General features: G+C 35.2%; 3 protein-coding genes across 4 annotated transcripts in view; 2 read left to right on the top strand and 1 right to left on the bottom strand.

Annotated features, from left to right (window-relative positions):
• Window positions 1-3,386, bottom strand: part of LOC141399906 (ryncolin-4-like) — a 43,270-nt gene extending 39,884 nt beyond the window's left edge. Inside the window, exons 1-3 of one of the 2 annotated variants that reach the window (XM_073979270.1) lie at window positions 3,298-3,371; window positions 3,077-3,237; window positions 2,950-3,017 (exon numbers count right to left, since the gene is read on the bottom strand). In XM_073979270.1, the coding sequence (XP_073835371.1) occupies window positions 2,950-3,017; window positions 3,077-3,166 (158 nt within the window). In that variant the 5' untranslated portion in view covers window positions 3,167-3,237; window positions 3,298-3,371. Of the gene's footprint in view, window positions 1-2,949; window positions 3,018-3,076 lie in introns of both variants that reach the window. The other variant, XM_073979269.1, reaches the window with a different exon arrangement.
• LOC141396772 (ryncolin-4-like) overlaps window positions 1-25,920 on the top strand; it is a 315,108-nt gene that overhangs the window by 172,253 nt on the left and 116,935 nt on the right. The gene's annotated exons all lie outside the window — the stretch shown is intronic.
• The window catches only part of LOC141396773 (ficolin-2-like), a 47,195-nt gene continuing 35,981 nt past the window's right edge, over window positions 14,707-25,920 (top strand). Inside the window, exons 1-6 of the mRNA XM_073972413.1 lie at window positions 14,707-14,890; window positions 14,950-15,029; window positions 15,108-15,182; window positions 15,286-15,360; window positions 15,453-15,506; window positions 15,654-15,779. Of these exons, the coding sequence (XP_073828514.1) occupies window positions 14,804-14,890; window positions 14,950-15,029; window positions 15,108-15,182; window positions 15,286-15,360; window positions 15,453-15,506; window positions 15,654-15,779 (497 nt within the window). The 5' untranslated portion in view covers window positions 14,707-14,803. The remainder of the gene's footprint in view (window positions 14,891-14,949; window positions 15,030-15,107; window positions 15,183-15,285; window positions 15,361-15,452; window positions 15,507-15,653; window positions 15,780-25,920) is intronic.

The raw sequence follows: 25,920 nt of genomic DNA, 5'->3' as shown, positions 1-25,920 counted from the left end.
CCCTCAACGAAGACTAGGTACCATCTTGCAGCCATTTACTTGTAATAATGAGGCTAAAACCTTCAATATACCGAAAATTGGGATATACCGTTCTATGGGGGTACCCCCAAAAACATGCACGTATCCCGACAAATTTCTAAGGGAAATTTTTGTAGCCCAGAAAAAGACTAAATACCAAATTACAGCTACTTCGGTGAAATAATGAGGCTACAAAATTCAAAATACCGATAATCGGGAGGTACCGTTCTTTCAAAACGTTGACTTGTACCGACAAATTTCTGAGAGAAATTTTTGTAGCCCGGAGAAAGACTAAAAATTTCAGCCACTTCGGTGGAATTATGAGGTTTAAACCTTCAAAATACCGAAAATCAGGCGGTGCCGTTCTATTGGAGCTATATGAAGACGTTGACCTATACCGACTAATTTCAGGTGGAATGTTTTATACCCACAACGAAGACTATGTACCAAATTTTAGCCATTTCGGTGTTATAATGAGGCTAAACGCTTCAAAACACCGAAAAATGGGATGTACCGTTCCATGGGGTGTACATTAAACGTGGGCCGATACAGATAAATTTCTGGGAGAAAATTTTGCTTCCCAAAAGAGGTCGAAATAGTAAATTTCAGGCATTTTGGTAGTATAGTATAGCTAAAACCTTCAAAAATTCCGAAAATTGCGAGTACGAAGGCGTGTGAAGGCGTGTGACCTATACCGGCAAATTTCATATGGAATGTTTTATACCACAAATGAAGACTAACCACCAAATTTAAGCCATTTCTGTGAAATATTGAGACCACAACCTTCAAAATACCGAAAATCGGGAGGTACCGTTCAATGGGGACTATATGAAGGCCTAGACCTATACCGACAAATTTCATATGGAATATTATATACCCCAAATGAAGACTAACCACTAAATTTCAGCCATTTCGGTGGAATATTGAGGCCACAACCTTCAAAATACCGAAAATCGGGAGGTACCCTCCTATGGGGGCTATACTAAGGCGTGGACCTATACCTACAAATTTCCGGGGGAAAGTTTTATACCTACAACGAAGACTAAATAGCAAATTTCAGCCATTTCGCTGCGATAATGAGGCTAAAACCTTCAAAATACCGAAAATCGGGAGATATCGTCCTATGGGGTTTATATCAAAACCTGGACCTATATAAACATTTTATGGTAGAAATATTTCTTAGCCTCTGGAAACACAAAATACAAACTTAGAACCGATTCTGTGGTCAAATGGGAGTAATACTAATATATGGGGGCTATACCAAAACGTAGACCTATATAAACAAACTTCGGTAGAAAGGTTTTTTAGCCTCTGGAGACACAAAATACCAAATTACAACCAATTCGGTGCTCAAATGGGACTTATACATTCAAAATATCTTAAAATGACGCGTACTATATATGGGGCGTTATATGGGTGCTATACCAAAATGTGGACCTATGTAAACAAAATTTAGTAGAAATATTTTTTAGCCTCTGGAGACACAAAATACCAAATTACAACCAATTCGGTGGTCAAATGGGACGAATATCTTAAAATTTCCTTAAAACGACGACGCGTCACGCGTCACTTTGTATGGGGGCTTTGCGAAAACGTGGACCTACATAGCCCGCTTTCAATACTGGTATACTGTAATACGTCAAGGTATTTAATTTTTATTATCTCTTTTAAATTATTTACCTGAATAGACTCTAAACGACTTCTATGAATTAAATACCTCGAAAAAGAAGAATAACTGGCATCCGCGAGTGCATATTGGACTTGTTCGAATAATTCCTATCGAAAATTGTCTATAACCTAGGAAAATATTTTTTATGTCATAAAATGAACAAAATTTACTTCTTTAACCGACGAGATTGAGTCCGTGATATCTAACTAAAAAGTAAATTAAAAAAGAAGGAGTTTTTACCATGAGTCGGGCAATACAGACTTCGACTCATGAACTCCAAATCCTGCTAGCAGTACTCTTTGGGACCACGAATCACATGTTTAGACTTTGCCAAAAACATGGTCGAATAAATATTCGAGAAAACAATATCAGAAACCTATAGTCAAACTTGTAGCTATGTCCTGACAAAATAATTTAAGTCGAAAGACTCCAAGATATTTGTTCAGACTGTATTCTCCATCTTTGAAATAATGTTTCAAAAGAAGCGTTTTTTTATTAGCGGAACGAGAAGAAGCGTTTGAATTTGCTATTTTGCTATTTATTGGAACTAGAGTTCAAATATTTTGTAAAAAAATAAGGAAATATCTCTAATTTGTCGACACCGATTAATCAATCACTTGTGCCCAAAGTCGTAACTTGTAATCGCTTGGAAGTAAACTCATGAAAACTTGTCAATTCTATTTCGGAAAGCAAGTAAAATCGTATCAGTCGGCGTTGTCTTTTATCTATCGACAGATCGAAAATCGACTTCACATACAAAATATTTTCCGGAATAGAACATTGGTGGCGTTTTTTATAGGGATAGCTTTTACAATTTTGATTTTTCAAAATAGTCTGTCTTAGTCCCATTGGTGTTGTTTTAATATTTAAAACAACTAATTTATTAGTGGAGAATGTTTGGCATTGTTCGCCAAGGGGTAAGGCAGGGAAGACTAGTTTCGATCCTCGCCTCCTTGCGTACGTCCTTGACAGTAGTAATAATTATTACTAATTATCACATAAAAATACACAGCTAATGTTTGTCCAAAAGTTGAAAAGTTTGTATCGGATTAATGAAAATTAGAATTTCCACCACAGTGGGACAGTTGTATAGTATTCAGTAACTTTTTTCACAACTTTACTAATTATTTACTTGTATTTGTTTGTTTTGTAGTTGTTCCAAAAATAAAAGAAATTTTAGCAACTTTTTAATCGATAAAAGTTACTGAATTCATATACAGCACTTAGCTAGTTTGTATTTGAGCTGCCAATTAATTACATACCTAAATGTATTCTCTTTTATGAACGAATTTCTCCACAAAAATAAACTATGCTCATCTTCAAGGGGATTCTGAAAAAGAATATTGACTTCAAATTTGTTATTGTTTATAATTTTATAGCACGACTTACATAAACTTCTTCGCTGGTGGTGGTGTTATTAGCTGCTTCATAAGACGCGAGTAAAATGTTCAATAGCAAAACAGTAAAAATCACTTTCATTTTGCAAAATGTTACACCACAATCATAAACGTTCGAAAATGTACTGACAAATTATTCCCAAGAAATATCTTCTATAAAGGCAATGATTTCAGATTAATTGACAAAGGATGGCACTCATATTAATTTCATACGTAATTTAAATAATCTACGTTTTTTTTAATTTAACAACTAGTTGCTCACGAACAATATGCATGATTAGAACTGCAATTCTTATCTGTTTGCTACAAAATTAATTTAATTTGTAATCAATAATTTAGTAAACATTAACCCATGGGGAGACAAAAAATTTACGTTTGTCTTTGCCGCAGATTTTGGCGGCCGCCAAAAATTTCCGTGTACTGGAGGAGAATTCACATTCTATGGACACGTAAAACGAAACCCGTTTATAAAAGTAGCTATTGCAATGATTTTATATAAAAGGAAAAATTTAACAATTTTTTTCGCAATTTTAAACTGTGAATAAAAATTCAAAAATATTTTCATAATGTTACGGAATTACGATTTGACTCAATCCCGTGTAGACGCACGAGAATTCGTTTTAGATTACGATTCTACAATGCTTTAATGACTTTATTTCAGTTATTCACACTAAACTTCAGTTCAGTTAGTTTTCACTTTTCTTCTTACACTTACAATTTAATCCAGATAAAGCCACTGGTCATTTAAACGCCACAAAAAAATGGATGCAAAAATTGACGTAAAACTCTGTTTTTTCAAATATTTTTATGTTTTTTGCATTTTGTTATAGTACAGGAGGAGGCATTGTGACTCACAAGAGAGCCAATTTGCTCTAAGTGAGCGTAAATTTGTTATCGCTCACAGCCTGTGTAGATGCTAACACGTTGTGAACAACAACAAATTTACGCTCATTGAGAGCACAAGAGATACCCGAAAATGTTCTCTGCCTCACTCTGTTATAGTATTGTCTGTAATGTGTCATTTCGCGCTTTTAAAGCTTCATTTGATCTATCCATTTCCACGCAATTGGCCTAAAACCCAAGCTATTCAAAAAATTCGACTTTTTTGTGGAATTCGACTTTTGATGAAAAATTTAAATATGCGATAATAGTTTAATCCTAAATGTTAGAAACGTATAAAAGGTGTGTTCGTTTACTCAAAATTTGTACAAATTGTTACTGGATGTTGTTCGTTTACTCTACAGTACAATGCAAAAGACCTTAGTCGTTTACAAGAAATTACTGGAATTGTACAAATTTGTAAAAATTGTTGAGTAAACGAACACACCTAAAGTCAGGGATTTGATAGGAATATAGTAAGAGTATTTTCTCTATCGAAAATCAAGGGATTGACATATAAGGATACACCTATATTACCCTCCAAAGTTTTTGGCGCTTTTAAAAGAAGGATTGCAGGAAAACTATAAGTTTTAGAGAAAAAAGTTATTTATTAAAAAATGCTTAAAATGTCTCAAAAATATAATTTTAAGTTTTCTCGCAAAAAAATTCTCGGTGCTAAGTGGGTTAAGATCACATTTACATGTGCCCCCTGCCACATGGACTGTTCTAGTCCCCTTCATCAGGGATGTTCAGGCGAACTTGTAGCCGATTGGCAAATACACACATGTACGCACATACAAATAAGTATGTAGTAAATAAGGGAGGGAAGAAGAATCATGCACATATTTTTACATATTTGCATAAAATGAGCATATGCAAAACCATATGCAAGAACATATGAAAGTCTTTGTTGCCTGAATATTCCACCGAAATGGCTGAAATTTGGTATTAAGTCTTCATTGGGGGTATGAAAATGTACACCCGAAATTTGTCTGCATGGAACCACGTCTTCATATAGTTCCCATAGAACGGTACCTCCCGATTTTCGGAATTTTGAAAGTTGTGGGCTCACTATCCCACCGAAATGGCTGAAATTTGGTATTTAGTCTTCGTTGGGGGTATAACACCAACCCAACAAAACTTTCCATCTTTCCATCTTGGGTTTATACCCCCAACGAAAAGTAAATACAAAACTTTCCATCTGAAATTTCTCGGTATAGCTCCACGTCTTCGTATAGACCCCATAGCACCGTACCTCCCGATTTTCAGTATTCTTAAGGTTGTGGCCTCAATATCCCACCGCAATGACAGAAATTTTGTATTTACTTTTCTTTGGGGGTATAACCCCAACCCAACAAAACTTTCCATCTTTCCATCTTGGGTTTATACCCCCAACGAAAAGTAAATACAAAACTTTCCATCTGAAATTTCTCGGTATAGGTCCGCGTCTTCATATAGCCCCCATAGAACCGTACCACCCGATTTTCGGTATTTTGAAGGTTGTGGCTGTGGTTATACATATCTCTATTTTATTGGCTTGTCTGAAGAGAATTTTAAACAGAACAAATAAGAATGGCGTAATGTTCGGCCCATGGCACAATAAGAAGGTACAGCGGCAAAAACCGCTGATTTTCAGACTAGTTGTCAAAATGCATTATTGTGAATAAAATCTCATACAAAATGTAAACAAGCAATTCACAGCACAGCATTGTTTGTGATCAAATTTGACGTTTGGTATGATTTGATGTAACACCTTCTTATTCCACCATGGTTCGGCCAGGCCGAACTTGTTTTACCCTCCGCAACGAGTTGTATTAAAGTAAAATGGAACAATTAGTTTCCTTTCGTTTATGAAGAAGACTAAATATCAAATTTCAGTAAGCTCGGTAAATCAATGTGCCTAACGTTCAAAATACAGAAATTCGGGAGGTACCGTTCTATGGGGGCTATATCGAAACGTATACCGACGAATTTCAGTCAGAAAGACTTTTACCTCCAACAAAGACTAAACACCAAATTTCAGACATTTCTGAGGGTTGCTGTGGCCACAACTTTCAAAATACCGAAAATCGGGAGGTATCGTTCCGACAAATTTCTGGGAGAAAGTTGTATGCCCCCAACTAAGACTAAGTGCCAATTTTCAACCATTTCGGTGTGATAATGAGGCTATAACCTTAAAAATACCGAAAATCGGGTGGTACAGTTCTATGAGGGCCATTTGAAGACGAGGACCTATACCGACAAATTTCATATGGAAAGTTTAATACCCCAAATGAAGACCAAATACCAAATGTCAGCTATTTTGGAGGAATATTGAGGCCACAACCTTCAAAATACTAAGGCGTGGACCGGTACCGACAAGTTTCCGGGGAAACGTTATGTACACCAAACGAAGGCTAAATACCAAGTTTCAGCCATTTCTGAGGAATATTGAGGCCACAACCTTCAAAACACCGAAAATCGGCAGGTACGCTCTATGGGGGCTATACTAAGTCGTGAAGCTATACCAACAAATTTCTGGGGGAAAGTTTTATACCCCCAACGATATTTCATATGGAACGTTTAATACCTCAAATGAAGGCCAAGTACCAAATTTTAGCCAATTCGGTGGATTATTGTGGCCACAACCTTAAAAATACCGAACATCGGAAGGTACCGTTCTATGGGGCTATATGAAGGCGTGGACCTATACCGAAAAACTTCTGTGGGAAAGTTGTATACCCCCATATATATCAAAACCAAACATCCTTAGAGTGATATAAACTTCTACACCAAATTACAAAGCTCTATCTTAAAAATTGCGAGCTTTATCTTGATTTCAACAGACGGACGGACGGACAGACGGACATGGTGTTAACGGCAAATGGTTTTGGTCTCAATAATCCTTCGCAATGGCTGAAATTTGGTACCTAGTCTTCATTGGGGGTACAAAACTGTCCCCCAGTAATTTGTCTGTACTGGTCCACGCCTTCATATAGCCCCCATAGAACAGTACCTCCCGATTTTGTGTATTTTGAAGGTTGTGGCCTCAATATTCATCCGAAGTGGCTGAAATTTGGTATTAAGTTTTCTTTGGGGTATAAAGCTTTCCCCCAGAAATTTGTTGGTACACGTCAACGCCTTAATAAAGCCCCCATAGAACGTTAACACCGGATTTTCGGTATTTTGAAGGGTTCAGCTTCATTATCACGCCGAAATGGCTGAAATTTGATATTTAGCCTTCATTGGGGGTATAAAATATCCAACCAGAATTTTGTTGATATAGGATCACGACTTCCTATAGCACCCAAAGAACGGTACCTCCCGATTTCCGGTATTTTTAAGGTTGTGGCCGCAATATTCCCCAGAAATTGCTGAAATTGGTATTTAGTTCCCATTTGAGGTATAAAACTTTCCATATGAAATTTTGTCGGTATAGGTCCACGCCTTCCTATAGAACAGTGCCTCCCTATTTTTTGTATTTTGAAGTTTTTGACCACATTATTAAACCGGAATAACTGAAATTTGGTATTTATAGTACATTTACGAAATCGAGTGGATTTCAACTATCAATTCCTTTGTGTATACGTCAAATGAAATCTCATCTGAAATCCATTGGATTCCATTTGACGTTTAAGCAATGGAATTTACAGTTGAAAATTGGTCTTGGGTATATTTTTCTGAGGACAGAATTGACTTAATTAAAATACCTCCAAAAAATGTGACTCGCTGTTGATGTGTTGGGGTGGATACGGCTGATTTTTTGAAAATCGAGTTGAAATAAATATTAATTAAAATTTTGATTTTTTCAAAATAAACTGTCTTAATCCCATTTTCATATTTAAAACAACTAATTTGTTAGTGGAGAGGGTTTGGCATTGTTCGCCATGGGGTAAGGCTGGGAAAACTAATTTCGATCCTCTTGTTTGTGGATATTCTCCACCGAAGTTATTTTTCAATAATTTTTTCAACAAAAAACTTGTTATATCCAAACATCAATCGCCAGTTCGAAGTATACAGGTGAACCATGAAAAAACTTGAAAAGTTTTTCTTTGGCAACCTCACACAACCCCGACGAAAGTGTTTGCAAAACAAAGCAAACCTTCTTCCATTGTTATGTGTCGTTGATTTTCAACGAAAACATCATAACAAAATGTTGTTGGTACCTATTTCTAGCCATATTATTTGTCATTTGTAAAGCAATTGACAATACGGAAGTCAGCCTCTTTTTGTTTCGGTATTGAATGAAACAACTCGCAAAGCATTTCAGTAATCGTACGGATTTTGTATTTTTGCACTGAAAAGTTTGTGGTTTCGTTTTGTGTTGAGAGCGAAACGATTCAGGGAAATAGAAAAGTTTTTGACTTTGAGTGATTGGTACAGGAATCGTTTTATTTGTTTGCGTTCATTGCTCCAAACAAAACTCCAAAAACACTTAAAAACAATAAAAATATTGTTTTATTAACAAAATGTCATTTAATTTTTTTTTTTAAATCGCACATTCACATTTTTTCTCAATCAACGAAACCAACTGTTAAGAAAGTATTGCCACATATTTTTTCGTTGTGCATTTGTAAAAACTAACCAATCTGGCATTACGAATGATAAATTAAAGCAATGATAAAAGAAAGCAAAAGAAGAAAGTACTCAGACAAGGTATTTTTCAATGTTATGTTGATTTTTTGCGCCTAATTTACAGAAACATGTGACAGTTACCGTAGTCTGTGGCATGGACTGTTTGTTCATCATGTTCCTTTACATTGACCACAACACCAAAGACATATGGTCTGTTCCTTTACTATTGAAAATGGTAAAACCGGCAAAAGTAGTAAAAGTTGTAAACAAACGGCTCCCATATGAATTGTATGCCTTTGACTACACATCACATACATCTATAGCAACATCTTCATTTCTTCCAACTTTGTCTGTGACATGGAATTGACCACAGCCCAACACACAGCCATGTAAGATAATGGAAATTGCTTCTATCAACGAAATTAAATCTTTTATTCCTTATTCCACTCAGGAAATCCACAGGAGAAATTGTTGATCCAAATGTTGTATTTTCAGTACAATCTCTATTTGTTTCTATTTTCAAAATTATGGAGAGAGAGATATGTTAAAACAATGTTTGTGTATACAAACTATCAAGTATTGGCTTCGTTTTTGTTTCTATATTTTTACGCGATTTTGAACTAATGGACAAGGCATGTGTATGGGATTAAGAATGAAACACCATCTTCTTCCTTCTATAATAGTCTTAGTTAATTACATTTCATTTATATTTTCTTTTGAAAGTCTTGCTCTTTCAATAAATTTTTAATTTAAACATGTCATAATTTAATTTTTTAATGGGGCAAATTTATTCGTTGTTCGTATAGAGAACGAACAATGTATTTTGGAAACGGTACATTACAAATTTATATGCTTGTTGAGATTTGCAATCTTATTAGCGCCATCTGGAGTTAGCGCTGGACATCAAATGATTAATCTCAAGATCCATTGTGGTATCCGATAGAATTGCAATTTTCGAAAAAAAGCTGAGTTGTGCTGAATTGTGCTAGGTTTGTGCATATTTATGCCGAAATTCGAAAAAATGGCTGAGATATTCGACAAAGGATTTTTTTCGAAAAAATTTTGACAGAATTGCATTTTTTGAATTTCGAAAAAATTGAAGTTGTGCTGAATTGTACTCAGTTTGTGCCGCAAAATTTTTTTCGATATCTCGTACCATTTTCGAAAAAATCGATATTTTCGAATTTCGAAAAAATTGAAGTTGTGCTGAATTGTACTCTGTTTGTGCTCATTTGTACCGCAACATTTTTTTGATATCTCGTACCATTTTCGAAAAAATCGATATTTTCGAATACATGACAGAATTGCAATTTTCGATTTTCGGAAAAACAAAAGTTGCGCTGAATTCTACTCGATCTCTATCCGAGGTATGGCAATTTCGAAAAACCAGTATTTTGTATGAAAAATCACTGTAATTTCTGTACAAATGCAAATATCGGGATAATCTTTTTTGTGCTGATCTTTTGCAATTCCATCGTATAACACATCAAGATCCACCAAAGTTGTAATGAACCTGACACGTCATCACAAAAACTCCGACATGTGGATTTTGTATCACAAAAAGTCATGCATTATCGAGTGAACAAGTGTCATAATTAACTTAACTTCCAAAAATTGTGAATTACCACAGCCGTTGAAATCCGAATAAAAGTAATTCAAAAACTTTGTGACATAAATTTAAATATACAAATTTATTATGAAGATCAAATTGTGAATAGTACTTGTTCATTGTTAAAACATAATAATTTTCGTTGGCGTTTTTTTTTATTGTTGGACTGCAGAATTTTACAAAATGTTTTACAGTGGATATGAAATTGATTAGTTGCGGGCGGAGGGTAGGGAATACTATAGTTTCAGTTGTCACCAAACAACTTCATCAGTTCCCTTTTCCGCCGACTCTGTATCGATAAACAGGTCAATAAGCCCATCCAGCAAATTAAACAAAATGAGAAAATTGCTGTATGGCCCTAAAGCTGATTACCCTACAATTTGAGTCGAACTAATTTGGACTCGAGCTGAAATAAACACAAAATTCTGCAGTCCAACAATAAAAAAAAAAACGCCAACAACAATAATAGGCATCAGCACGGCCTTGTTGATCAATGCGTAATGCAAAAACAACAACTTTCTCGTTGTTTTACCCCCGCTTATTGAAGCAACATTCATATGTTCGCACTCTTTGCAAAGCAAAGACGACATAAAAACAGTGGTGGATATGAAATTCTTTAGTTCGACTCAAATTGTAGGGTAATCAGCTTTAGGGCCATACAGCAATTTTCTCATTTTGTTTAATTTGCTGGATGGGCTTATTGACCTGTTTATCGATACAGAGTCGGCGAAAAGGGAACTGACGAAGTTGTTTGGTGACAACTGAAACTATAGTATTCCCTACCCTCCGCCCGCAACTAATCAATTTCATATCCACTGTAAAACATTTTGTTGTTATTCAAATACTTGAAACTTGCACTCGGTAAAGCCTAATTATTTTTGAAATATCTGATAGTTTGTAAAAAAAAAACAAATTAAAAATGGTAATATTTACATACGCTCGTGTCTTAAATTCCCCATTGTAATACTTAACCCCATTTTTATGGACCCCACGTTATCAAATAAACCAAAAAAAGTCAATAATTTTACAAACTCATTGAAAATTAAATAAGATTCAGTGATGAACAGCATAACTTTAGGCGCATTGATTTTCTAAAGAAAAATATCTCTGTATAAACGTTTTTGTGGGAAAATATCGCAAAAAAACACAAAAATATTGCATGCAACACATTTTTCTCTTTTTATTTATAATCATAAAAATTTAATTAACAAGTAAAAAAGTATCAGTCGGCTTTGCCGGCAGATATTCAGCTTGTGTGCATTGAAATACTTTTTTCCAAAAAAAAAAAAATTTATGTATTTTCAAAATTTTTACCGACAAAAGTATGGATAGGATTAAAACTCAAAAATTTGCGGGTATATCGATAGATAGGGCTTTTTTATCACACCAGCCTGCGAAAAACATAATATCGCTGTAAACAATGCCACTAGGAAAACCTTCGGTGAAAATGTCCAAAGGACCTTCGAACCACACAAAAATGTTGAACATTTGAGTGGGTGGTATTACAAGGATTGGACAGATATGGCCCAAATTTGAACATAAACTAAGTTTCAACAATATTTAGAGATCCAAGGTTTGGACCAACTCCGTTGGTACGTCGATGAGAAATCGCGCGTACAAATTTTAGCGAATATTTTCGATCTTTTGTGGGGTAGAAGTGGACCTATAAGCAACACATTCGAATTTCATCTAATATTCGATGAAATATTACAATATCTAAAGTGTGGACAAACGCAGTATTCGGTTCTAGCTCTCAAGCCACTACATATGGTGTCATAGGGGTTTTTTACAACTTTCAGGCTGTTTTCTCAAGAAGTATGGACTTGGCCCTGAAAAAAACTTTTTCTGCTTCAACAAAAATCAAAGTGATTCGAGAGCAGATCTTAAAGTGAATTTATCCAATTTTTTTTGTGTGGGAGGTACCCGAAGGAGTGGACAAATATAGTCCATATTCGAACCTGATCTATATCTGGTAGATATTTTAGGATGTGTAAAGTACGAGTGCGGTTCGGAAAATTCTTAGCCTATCAATGAAAGAGAATAGTTAGTTTTTCAAAAATATTTTTATTTTTCAATATAATCTCCTGAAACTTCAATACACTTAGTCCAACGCTTTTCTAGCAATTCTATCCCTTGATTAAAATAGTTTTCCTCAAGGTCTTCAAAATAGTGGTTTACAACTGTAATTGCATCTTCATTTGAGGTAAAACGCTTGCCAGAAAGGAATTTTTTTAGATTTGGGAACAAGTAAAAGTCACTGGGAGCTAAATCAGGAGAATAAGGTGGGTGGTCAAGCAACTCGTACTTTAATTCGTTGATTTTAGCCTTTGAGGTAAAACGCTTGCCGCCGATTTACGGTATTTTGACGTTTTTAGCTACATTTTCAGACCGATTTAGCTATAATTTGACATTTAGGGCTCTTAAGTGTCAATAAACTTATATAATAAAAGTTTTTGACAAAGGTCCACGTTTTGGTATAGCCCCCATATAACGGTACCCGCCGATTTAGGTATTTTGACGTTTTTAGCTACATTTTCAGACCGATTTAGCTATAATTTGACATTTAGGGCTCTTAAGTGTCAATAAACTTATATAACAAAAGTTTTTGACAAAGGTCCACGTTTTGGTATAGCCCCCATATAACGGTACCCCCCGATTTACGGTATTTTGACGTTTTTAGCTACATTTTCAGACCGATTTAGCTATAATTTGACATTTATGGTTCTTAAGTGTTAATAAATTTATATAACAAAAGTTGTGGACATAGGTCCATGTTTTGGTATAGCCTCCATATAACGGTACCCCCGGATTTACGGTATTTTGACGTTTTTAGCTACATTTTCAGACCGATTTAGCTATAATTTGACATTTAGGGTTCTTAAGTGTCAGTAAACTTATATAACAAAAGTTGTGGACATAGGTCCACGTTTTGGTATGGCCCCCATATAACGATACCCCCCGATTTACGGTATTTTGACGTTTTTAGCTAAATTTTCAGACCGATTTAGCTATAAGTTGACATTTAGGGCTCTTAAGTGTCAATAAACTTATATAAAAAAAACTTTTGGACATAGGTCCACGTTTTGATATAGCCCCCATATAACGGTACGCCCCGATTTACGGTATTTTGACGTTTTTAGTTACATTTTCAGACCGATTGAGCTATAAATCGACATTTAGGGTTCTTAGTGACCAAAAAACTTATATTCGAAAAAATTATGAACATAGGTCCATGTTTTGGTATAGCCCTATATAGCGGTACCTCCCGATTTTCGGTATTTTGAGAATTTTACCTACAAGTTTTAACCGAATTATCTCTAATTTGAACATTTGAAATTCTTAGTGGTCACCACACCTCTCCACCAAAAATTGTCAAGAAAGGTCGATGTATTGATAAAGCCCCCATATAAAAGTACCTCCCGATTTTCAGTAATTTGATGATTTTAGCTACAATATTAAACCGAACTAGCAGTAATTTGACATTTGAAGTTCTTAGTGGTCACAACACCTCTCCATCAAAAATTGTCAACATAGATCCATGTTCGGATATAGCTCCCAATTTTCAGTAATTTGGCAATTTTAGCTACAATTTTTAACCGAACTAACTGTAATTTGACATTTGAAGGTTGTAGTGGTCGCCACACATCTACATCAACAATTTTCAACATAGCCCCATTATAACGATACTTCCCGATTTTCGGTACTTTGGGGATTTTACTTAAATGTTTAACCGAACGTATGTCCATGTTTTGGTATAGACCCAAAACAAACCTCCCGATTTTCCATACCTTAGCTTTATATATTGGACTAACTTTCTGTAATTTGAAATTTAAAAGCCAATAAAAATTTTGCAACAAAAATTGATCATTTAAGTTCCAATTTTCGTATAGCCCACATACATCCGAACTAGCTGTTAATGACATTTGAAGTTCTCACGTTGTGTACAGATTTTCGGTATTTTGAGGATTTTAGCTGCACTTTTTAACCGAATTAGGAGTTATTTGACATTAAAGACACCCATCAAAAACTGTCAACATAGGTCCAGCCCACCAAAAATTGTCAACATACATAGTTAGATATAGGCACCATAAAAAAGGGCCACCCGAATGAAGCATTTTATGTACATTATCTGATATTTTAACGTTGGGGACAGGAATGAAAACTAATTATTCCATTTTAGTTCAGAATATTTTATGGTGGAGGGTATGAAAAGTTCGGCCCGGCCGAACTTAACGCTTTTTTACTTGTTTTATTTCAGGTTGCATCATTTTCAGTGACAGTCACTGTATAAATTGAATATCTTTGACAAAACAAAATTTTTATTTTTGGCCAGGAAAATCCATTTCTGAACGAACCACCGTGCGAGATAAGCATGTCTGCCCTCGCATAGAATGTCTGTGGCATTTTTCTACGGCCGCAAAACTCAACGGCGAAAAAAACATAAATGTCTTCTCTCACAATGGGTTAATTTCTAAAAGACTTCTGCTTGCCAATGGAATTACTGTTTCAAGTAAACAGATAAGAATCAACGATGTGTTGTCAGTTCAGTATTTAGAATTTAGAATGCCATTATTTGTTAATTAATCTGAAATCATTGCCTTTTTAAAGAGCTTTCTTTGGAATAGTTTGTCAGTACTTTTCTAGCGTTGTGATTGTAGTGCTAAATTTCTTTTTAAAATGAAAGTTATATTTTTCATTTTCTTATTGAAAATTCTACTCCCGTTTAATGAAGCAGCTGACAATGCCACCAGCGAAGAATTCAATGTAAGTCGTGGATCGAAACTGTTAACAATAACAAATTGTAAACTCTTTTTATTTCCCAGAATCCCTATGAAGATGAGTATATTTTATGGAGACATTTGTTCATAAAAGTGAATACAATTTTGCTGGAAACTAACAAGAGGTGGGTATTTAAATGTAAATGTTAAAATTCTGGGATCAAATCTAATTTTTCGAAACCTGTGTTTGTTCATATTTTCAGACAACATGAACAAGAGAAGCAAATGAATGATATTTTGAAGGAAATTCGAGAAATAAAAACTGAGTTTCAAAATGTGTAAGTTGATTTGTAATTGCGTATTTTAATGAAATTGTTTAATTTTATTCAAGCAATTCTCTATTCAAATCTAATTTTTCTTAACCCATATTTATATTTTCAGGCAAAATGAACAAGACAGGAAATTTACTGCCATTTTGAAGGAAATTGAAGGAGTGAAAAATGAGTTTAAAAATGTGTAAGTAGAATTGTAAATGGACATTCGAATCAAATGATCCAATTCTGCGACAAAGACGACTTCACCATATAAACCTTTATTTGTATTTTCAGACAACATGAACAAGAGAGGCAAATGAATGAAAATTTAAAACAAATCCAAAATGTGTACGTAGAATTCTAATTGTCAGCACAAGTACAAAATGACTAAGTACTGGTGTTGCATAAGCAGTTCCACCATGGGAATTGAACACCAAATTCTAATTTTCATTCATCGAATACAAATTAAATAATTAATTTTATATGCATTTACAGACAACATGAACAAGATCGGAAAATAAAAGAAATTTCAGAAAGTATTGATGGCGTTAACGAGGCGATAGTGGAACATTTTGAGGAACAGAAGTTGGAGAAGTCCTTTAAAATGGTAGCTAATGACGGGTATGTACATATATTCTTAATTGCAATATGCCAGAAAATAAGACATTTCATATCAAATCATTGTAATCATCAAAAATCTTTTTCATATTTCATAAACTAAAGGCCTGGGTACATTGCAGCCTTGCCTGATTGCCTTGCTTTCCTGCTTCATTTCTGACATAACAAAAATAAATGAATAAAAGGCCGAGCAAATTTCGAATTGGGTTGTCCTTTTCTTTTTTATTCTTTTATCAGAAGCAAGCAAGGCAAGCAGGCGAGGCAGCTTATGTACCTAGGCCTTAACAGTTCCCGCATTGTAGAACAAATAAGGTAAAGTTAGTACTACAACAAATAAAACTCAACAACTACCAAGGCATATTATATAAGGTTTAGGCACACGGTATGCCTTAACCAAATTTAAATGGAAGGTGCTTACACCTGGGAAGTTGTTGCAGATTCTGAATCTACAATGATCATAGATGAGAAATATCAAGAAAAAAAATCGCCGGAGGGATTTTCAAATAAATCGCGATTTAAGTTCACATTTTTAGGGGTTCTTTAGGTTTTCACGAGTTTGCATGGAAACTGCGACTCCTATGTAAATGGGCATAAAGAAAATGTAGCTGTGAAAATTCTCAACAAGATTGACCTTTATGATATTTTCGCAGGTTTTACCGTTTTTGAGATATAGAAGTTCAAATTGAGACAATGCACTGACTGTATCGCCTCCTTATAAAACAATGATGAAAACCGCTTACACATGGCAAGATTTCGTGGATTCTGAAACAGCAATGTTCATAGGTAAGAAAAATAAAAGATACAGAAAAAATCGCCAGAGGGATTTTTAAAAAAATCGCGATCAAAATTCACAACTTTAGAGTTCTTTTAGGTTTTCACGATTTTGCTTGGAACCCGCAAGTCGTATCGAAATAAGTATAAGGAAAATGTTGTAGCTGTGAAAATTCTCCACAAGACTGACCTTTAGGTTTTTCGTGTAGGTTTTGCCATTTTTGAGATATAGAGGTTCAGTTAGAACTTTTAGGTTTTCATTTTAAATCTTCAAGATTTTGCTTAGAAACCGCAAGTCATATCAAAATGGGACTAAAGAATATGTTTAAGATGTAAAAATTCTCTGCAAGATTGGATGATTTATTTTTTCCTAGGTTGTACCATTTTCAAGATATATAAGCTTAATTTGGAAAGTTGCTGTAACGACATTGTTTTATAAGGAGGTGAAACAATCAGTGCATTGTCTCAATTTGAACTTCTATATCTCAGAAACAGTAAAACCTACGAAAATATCATAAAGGTCAATCTTGTGGAGAATTTTTCAAGCTACAACATTTTCTTTAGGCCTATTTACATAGGGCTTGGGGTTTCCAAGCAAAATCGTGAAAACCTAAATAACCCCAAAAAATGTGAACTTAAATCACGATTTATTTGAAAATCCCTCCGGCGATTTTTTTGTTTCTTGATATTTATCATCTATAAGCATTGTAATTTCAGAATCTGCAAAAACTTCCCAGGTGTAAAAACCTTCCATTTAAAATTAGTTAAGGCGCACCGTGTGCATGAATTGCAACAACTAACAAATTTACAAAAACAACATTGGTGTTATTGGAAATTTAATGTCAAAGAAAATATTGAATAATGGACTCGTTCTAAAATTTTTCTCAAGAAAAACATGTGTAAATACATTTGGAAAATCCTCTAAAATAGAACAATTTTGAATCATAATGTAAATATAAAGCATTCAGAACTGTCGTAGGTCATTCGTATTACACGTTTACGATGAAAATAAGTATTTTATGATTGCGAATTTCGAAGTTTCAAATTTTATGAGTAGACCCTATTACATTTTGAAAACCAAATTTACAAAAAAGTAAAAATACAGCTGATTGTTACTTCTACCTTATATAAATGTGCCTTGAACAACAACGAGATAAAAATTTGTTTTTGTTTGTAATGTTAGAGTCACCTGTATATGTAAACAAAAGAAGGAAATATCTATAAATTATTGGAATTTAAAATACTAATATTTTTCACATTTGATTGAATATTTTGAAAAAAAAAAACATAAATACAAATTCTTTACATTTCCAATTTGAATGTTTCCCTATCATTCCACTAAAAGTAGAATTCTTGCAGAAATTTTTGGGTTCCCTGGTAATTCATTGAAGAAAGATAAGCTGTTTCAATCTTTTGTTTTTGAAATACAAAAAAACACACGTTTATTAGGGCTTTAATTGTTCAAGTTTAACAAAATACCACACATAATAACAAATATTTTATCGCCTCTGTAGCCTGTGTTTTAGTGCGCGCCACATCGTTCGGACTTGGAGAAGGTTACATGTCATTGATATGAAGAAGTCTTTATGAGAAATACATAGTTTTTTTAAATGATATAGTTTTTCCTCAAAAAAATATATACCTAATATACATCGAACATAGAAATAAATATATGTATGTATTAAATGTCGTATGGAATTTGACACTAACATTACAGCCCAGTTTAGTCAGCTGCGTATTGCTGTTAGCTTATATTGTTCTACCATGCAGTTCCCGCTACTTCGGTAGCGAAATGTGCATATAAATCGAAAAGAGGATAATAACTATTTTCTCGTGGAAAGATGTGCCCGATTTTGTGCGGTATCTTCAATAAAACGTGAAATATTTTCGCTTTAATATGTAAGAATACTTTTCGGATCGCGTTGCATTATTTTTAAACCAGGTACTACTGTGATTCTGATTACAACGGTTTATTTATATTTTTATTAGATAAAACACACACACTTTTTATACACTCAACTATACTACGGATGGTATAATAAAAGTTATCCATCTGTTTGTGACACTTCGAGATATTCGTCGGAGACCCCATAAAGTATATATTCTTAATCAGCATAAAATTCTAAGTCGATATAAACATGTCCGTCCAGGGACATGCGCAGAGGGAGGGAGAGGGGGGCTTGGGAAACGGAAGACTGAACTAATCCCCGTAGGGATAACTATCCAGATCTCCGGGGCGGCTTTGGGGCGAGCTTAGCCAGGTCATACCGTCGTATCGTGAGGGCCAGTAAAAGTCTTTTGGTGAGCTTAACCAGGTCGTGCCGATAGGCATAGGTGTTCGTAATCTCTGGGTTCCTCGTGGTTCCAACATTACTATGTAACACTATGGCAAATATTCTGACGAACTCATGAAATTATGAGTCGATATAACCATGTTCTTTCGTCCGTTTCTGTTTCGAAATCAACATACACCTCGAAATATTTAAGATAGAGCTTTGTAATTAATGGTAAAGAAGTTTCTATAACACCTAGAATGTTTTGTATTGGAAATGGGCTATATCGTATATATGTTCCCACAACATCCCTGAAGGGACCAAGGAGACTTCCCTCATATCAATGAGTGCACGCCGATTCATATTGGCTCAATGATATGGGACCTACTTTTTATTGCCGAGTACGAACGGCGTGTCTTACGACACCACTTGTAGAGAAGTTTTTCAAGGCTTTAATAATCAGGAAATGCCGCCAGCATTACTAAGGGGGAATTTTGACACCGTTGAAAATTTGATGTTGCTTGGCCTGGGATTCGAACCGCAGACCTTCTGAGTGCAAGGCGGACGTGCTAACCATTGCACCACGGTGACCCCTCCTTTATGTATAGCCCTCATATAACGATACCTACTGATTCTAGGTATTTTAAAGGTTGCGGCCTCAATATCGCACCGCTATCGCTGAAATTTGGAACCTAGTCTCCGGTCTGAAAATAAAACATTTCAACAGAAATTTGTCAGTACAGATCCATGTTATGATATAGCCCTCATAGAACGGTACCGCCTGATTTTCGATATTTCCAAATTTTAGCGGCATTATCCTTCAGAAATGGCTAAAGTTCGGTACATAGTCTTCGCTGGAGACATTAAACATTTCAGCTGAGAATTGGTAGCATAGTTACTTTTAAAGGTTTCAGCTACATCAGTCACCCGAAATAGCTGAATTTTGGTATACAGTCTCCTTTCCTCCAGAAATATGTAGGTACAAGTGCACGTACCGTATCGACCGATTTTCGGTGTTTTCAAGGATTTTAGTACATTATAAAATCGAAATGGCATAAATTTGTTATATAGTCTTCGGGACAGGTATAAACATATCTTCAGAGACTTGTCGTATGTAGATCCAACATTTAATATAGCCATCGCATAACGATACTGCCCGAATTTTTGCAATTTACAAACTTTGTAAATAGAGTGCTATGTTTTGGTAGAGACACCGCATAACGATACCGCCCGATGTGAGTGTTTTTGAAGGAAATTTTTGCCATTTCCTACTGGGGGTTACTTGGTATATCGGATTCTTAATGGATAGAAAACTTTGAGTTTATGTTCATGTTTTCGTAAATAACACATATTACGGAGATTTGCAGATTTAAATCACATTGAAGGTTTTACACTGGAATGGCTTTAAGTAGATATTTCGGATTCTCATTTGGCGGGCTTAATAAACTAAATGAAATAAATTATTTTATTTTACTCTACTCTACTCATATATGGTAACATGGGGAGGGGAAGACATCCCCACTGACATCATTAAGAAATATTTAATATTCATTATTCTGAATGTCGATAAAACGGGCCCAAAAACCTCAAACACATTCAAATACCACAATTCAAAAGGCCAGATCATGACATATTAATCTTATTTGTATAAGTTGCTGATGTAATATAACAAAACTAAACTGATAAATACCTCGGGCCACACTCCTGATATCAACCCTCATAATTTTTTTTTGGGTACAGTTTAAGAAAAAAACTCGAAAAAGTCCTCCAAAGAAAGATCAAGATTTAATAAAAATTGGGGAATCAGTACACTCAGAGTGTAATTAATTCTTATTTTTGACCTATTTTTATAAAAAACAAGTAACAAAGTATCAGTCGGCTTTGCCGACAGAGATATACCCTCAGCCTGTGCACTTGAAGCACTTCTTTCACAAAAAAACTTATGTAATTAGGGGGTTTCAAAATTTTGGTCGTATGGACCGAGAAAAATGTTGATTAGGATTAAAGTTTAAAAATTTTTCGGAAAAGGTACTTAAAGGAATGAACCGACATATACCATGGGGGGTTTTTACACCCTTCGGTCTGTTTTCTCAAGAAGTATGGACTTGCCCCTGAAACAACTTTTACCACCGTAATTGAGGCAGCGAATGTAAGTTGCTTTAATAAAAATCAAAGTGATTCAATAGCAGGTCTTAAAGTGAACTTATCCAAAATTTTGTGTGGGAGGTACGGGATGGGGTAGACAAATATAGTCCATATTCGAAGCTGATCTGTATCTGGTAGATATTATGAGAATGTGTAAAGTATAGACCAAATCGGTCACTCCCATCAAGAGTTATCGTGTGCACAATTTTTCCGAACATTTTGGAACATTTGTGGGGTAGGTACCTGAAGTAGTGGACCGATATGGCTTATCTACGGACTTAAACTAAGTTTGAAAACAATATTACGAAGGCCAAATTTTGGCCGGAATCGGCATATCCGTTCGAGAATTATCTTGCGATTCCAGCCATAAACATGGTGTCATAGGGTTTGTTTTTCAACATTCAGGCTATTTTCTCAGGAAGTATGGACTTGCCCCTGAGGAAACTTGTACCCTCGCATAGGGGACAGTGAATACAAGATTTTACAACAAAAACCAAAGCGATTCGAGAGCAGGTCCTAAACTGAACTTTTCCTAAATTTTGTGTGGGAGGTACTCGAAGGAGTTTGCCGATTGAGTGCATATTGGAACCTCATCTATGTCTGGTAGAAATTTCATAACGTGCAAAGTATGGACCAAATCGGTTACTTCCTTCAAGAATTATCGTACGCACAAATTTTCCCAGCATTTTCGAACTTTTGTGGGAGAGGTACCGGAAGGAGTGGACCGATATAATCCATCTTTGGTTTGGACAAAATATTACGATAGCCAAATTTTGGACCAAATCGGCAGATCCGTTCGAATGTTATCTTGCGTTCCAACCGCTACACACGGTGTCATAGGGTTTTTTGTAACTTTCAGGCTATTTTTTCAGGAAGTATGGACTTGCCCCTAATGAAACTTACAGCGTCGTATAGAGGACAGTGAATACAACTTGCGTAAACAAAAATCAAAGCGATTCGAGACCAGGTCCTAAACTGAACTTTTCCGAAATTTTGTGTGGGAGGTACCCGAAGGAGTGAACCGATTGAGTCCATATTGGAACCTCATCTAAGTTTGGTAGAAATTACACGATGTGCAAAGTATGGAGCAAATCGGTTATTCCCTTCAAGAGGTATCGTGCGCACAAGTTTTGCGACAATTTTTGAACATTTATGGGGGAGGTACCGGAAGGAGTGGACCGATATAACCCATCTCCGAACTTAAATCAAATTTGGACAAAATATTTCGATACCCAAAATTTGAACCGAATCGATTGATCCGTTCGAGAGTTATCGTGCCCACCAGCCAGCCAGACAGACAGACGGACAGACAGACAGACAGACAGACAGACAGACGGACGGACATTGCTAGATCTACTCAAAATTGTCTGAAACGGATATCGTACAAACATACTTGGGGTCTAAAACCATTATTTCGATGAGGCACATTTTTGGTCGTATCAAAGTGTAAATACCCTCTTTAGCCTAAAAGCTGAGGGTATAAAAACTAACCCTACAGTTTTTACAATCAAAATAAGTGTTTGGCGTAGACGTGTTTGTGGTCGTTGGCGTAGTCGTTGTCGTAGGGATATTTTTTGGTACCACGTAACATTTACGATAACGACAATTTTTTTCCCATACAAAATTTAAAAAAAAATATATTTTTTAATTGTAAAGCAATTCGCTTGAAATCATCGTTTGAGCAAGAACTAAGAAATTTACATTGCATCAATCGTTATATGAGGACTCTTAACAGATTTTCAACAGAAAGTTTGTTATCTGATAAAGACACGAAATTTATCTTATGCAAATGAATCAAAGTAGTAAAATTTGTATTTATTATAGTTATTTTCCAATATATTTTAATAATCATTGCCAAAAAATTCTTTTGAAATGAATTTGTTTTTATTTTTATATTCTGTCGTTTACAAAATCGGTCACGACTCTTTCCTCGTATTTCAAAGCCATGCGTAATACCAATTTGTCATGTTACACCATACGTAATACCGATTTGTCGTATCAAAAAAAAAAATAAATAAATAAATAAATAAATAAATGTTGTATATTAACCAAGAAATGCATTCTGGAATTACAAATGTATTTCTTTCGATTTTTTAGGATATAAAATGCTATAAAAGACAAAAAATTTCGTTGTATATAATTTTTCATCATATAAAAATGTATCTTACGCTACGCCTACGACAACGTCTACGTCACTTGAACGTCTACGACTGCGCCGACCGTAATAAGGGTGATTATTAAATATCTCTGTCGGTAAAGCCGACAGCTTTTAACCTGAAACACTTTATTCCAAAAAAAAAAAAAAACGTATGTACTTCGGGGGTTTTCAAAATTTTGGGCGTACGAATCGACAAAAATGTGGATTAGTATTAAAGTTCAAAAGTATTGCGGATGAGGTATTTAAAGGAATGGACCGACATTATGGAAGTGGATCTTATTTTGGGAGTCATATATTTTCAACAGATATCGCGCCCGCTAGTCGTTTCAGTGGGTCATCGTACAACTGTCGGACTAGTATTCTGGAAGCATGGACTTGTCCACGGAAAACATAATAACGCTGTAAACAGGATCACAACGAACAGCATAGGTATACATTTCCAACAGACCTTAAACTGCACTTAGAACGAGAGGACCGATTTGGGGAATTTTAGAATGTAAACTAAATTTGGACAAAATATTAGGATAACCAAATTGGTTGCCCCGTTCAAGAGATATTGTGCATACCATTTTATTGACCTTTTTTAAAAATTGGGGGAAGTACCAGAAGTTGTGGACCGGTATTGTCCATCTTCGAACTGAAAATAATTTTGGACATATTTTGCGAATGTCAAATTTGGGATCAAATGGCGCCATAGGGGTTTTTACAACATTCGGACTGTTTTCTCAAGAACTATGGACTTGCCCCTAAAAAAACGTTTACGGTCGTAATTTTGGCAGCGAATGCAAGTTGCCTCAACAACAACCAACAAATTAATTTGGTTCTGAAAACGTTGTTAGCTGCAGTTCTAGAACGAACAAGTAAAAAAGCGTTAAGTTCGGCCGGGCCGAACTTTTCATACCCTCCACCATAAAATATTCTGAATAGGGTGTCCAAAACCGAAACCGGTTAACCGGTTACCCGGTTTTGAGTTACAAAACCGAAACCGGTTTTCGTCAAAAACGTCATTTTCGGTTAACCGAAAAAAACCGGTTATTTGTGTCGGTTAACCGGTTTTAAAAAATTAGTAATATTTTAAATATTTCATTACAATTGTATTCTTAAAAGTAAGCTAAACTTAACTAACACCAGGAACGCGCGGCACATGTTAGCTCACTACCTTTAACGAGTGTTAAAGGCAGTTCCCCAGGTGACACCACGGGGAGGTCAGTCCACTTGAGATGAAAGAGGGACCAAGATAAATCCTGGGCTTTGCCATGTTAAAACCGGTCAGGACCGTTCCTTGGTATCTTCCATACCCTACGTCACCCTAGTTTAAAATGTCAGATATCTTTAAATCTTAAAAATATTTTTGTAAAATGTAGAGTTGTGCCAATTTAGTTCACTACGCAGTTCCAATGGTACACACCATTTGCATGAAAAATCTGCGTATACGTGATATCACACGTTAGTTTGTATGAAGTTACTCATACATTTTGGAACTAATACAGTGCACTAGGAACTAGAGCTATAGTAGCTACAATTTAAAACGAGTGGTTGGTCCAACTTAGTCATTATTCAAATGACCGCCGAATTTTCAGGCATTTCACGATCATTTCAGGTTGGCAAAGCAAGACGAAGAATCCGAACTTAATAAAATGTAAACGTAATTCTCTTAGTACACAATTTTTTGTAAGGGCATTTACTATCCTTATGGCAGAATTTCGGTCTTAATTTTGCTGTCCCCACTTCGAGGTTTATTGTCAAATAACAAGGATATTATGAGATAATTATTATATAATAACGAAGTCGTTATACTTAATTTACCCCTTGTCGTACATTTTTAATCAAATATATATCAATTATGAGCAAATTTGTACCTATTTAACAAAACCGGTTTAAACCGGTTAACCGGTTTTGAAAATTTTTGAAAACCGAAAACCGGTTTTTGAAAAAATTAAAAATTTCGGTTAACCGAAAACCGTTTTGTTTGGAAAACCCGGTTTTTTGGACACCCTAATTCTGAACTAAAATGGAATAATTAGTTTTCATTCCTGTCCCCAACTTAAAGGGGGTACGTTAAAATGTCAGATAATGTACATAAAATGCTTCATTCGGGAGGCACTTTTTTATGGTGCCTATATCTAACTATGTATGTTGACAATTTGCTTCGACCTTTTTTTTGGCAATTTTTGGTGGAGAGGTGTGGTGACTACTAAGAATTTCAAATGTCAAATGTTGAAATTACAGATAATTCGGTTAAAACTTGTAGGTAAAATTCTTAAAATACCGAAATCCGTTTTACCGAGGTACCGTTATATGGGGCTGTACCAAAACATGGACCTACGTTCATAAGTTTTTTGGTCACTAAGAACCCTAAATATCAAATTATAGCTAATTCGGTCTAGAAATGTGAATTTAAACGTCAAAATACCTGAAATCGGTCGGTAAAGTTATATGGGGGCTATTCCAAAACATGGACCTATGTCCACTAGTTATATAAGTTTATTGACATTTAAGAACCCAAAACGTTAATTTATAGCTAAATCGGTCTAAAAATGAAACTAAAAACGTCAAAATGCCATAAATCGGGGGTACCGTTATATGGTGTGTAACCGTCTGTTTGAATAATTTTAATTTTGGCATTTTCTACTACGGTTTTGAGTGCTTGAGTGGTATTGAAAAGGGCTGAGCTCGCCGGATTTGGGGAGGTTCTTTCCAAACCAGTAATGCTAAACTGCTCAAAGAGAAATAAGTTGTAACCACTCCAAGACTTGTTACTAGTACCTGACTTATTATAATTTTTGAATCACAGACT

This window comes from Musca autumnalis, unplaced genomic scaffold (assembly GCF_047663935.1).
Source record: "Musca autumnalis isolate F117 unplaced genomic scaffold, ASM4766393v1 scaffold_3, whole genome shotgun sequence".
In the NCBI taxonomy this organism is placed as follows: domain Eukaryota; kingdom Metazoa; phylum Arthropoda; class Insecta; order Diptera; family Muscidae; genus Musca; species Musca autumnalis.
The sequence above is the reverse complement of the archived record's forward strand: the minus strand, read 5'-3'. Positions and strand labels throughout refer to the sequence as shown.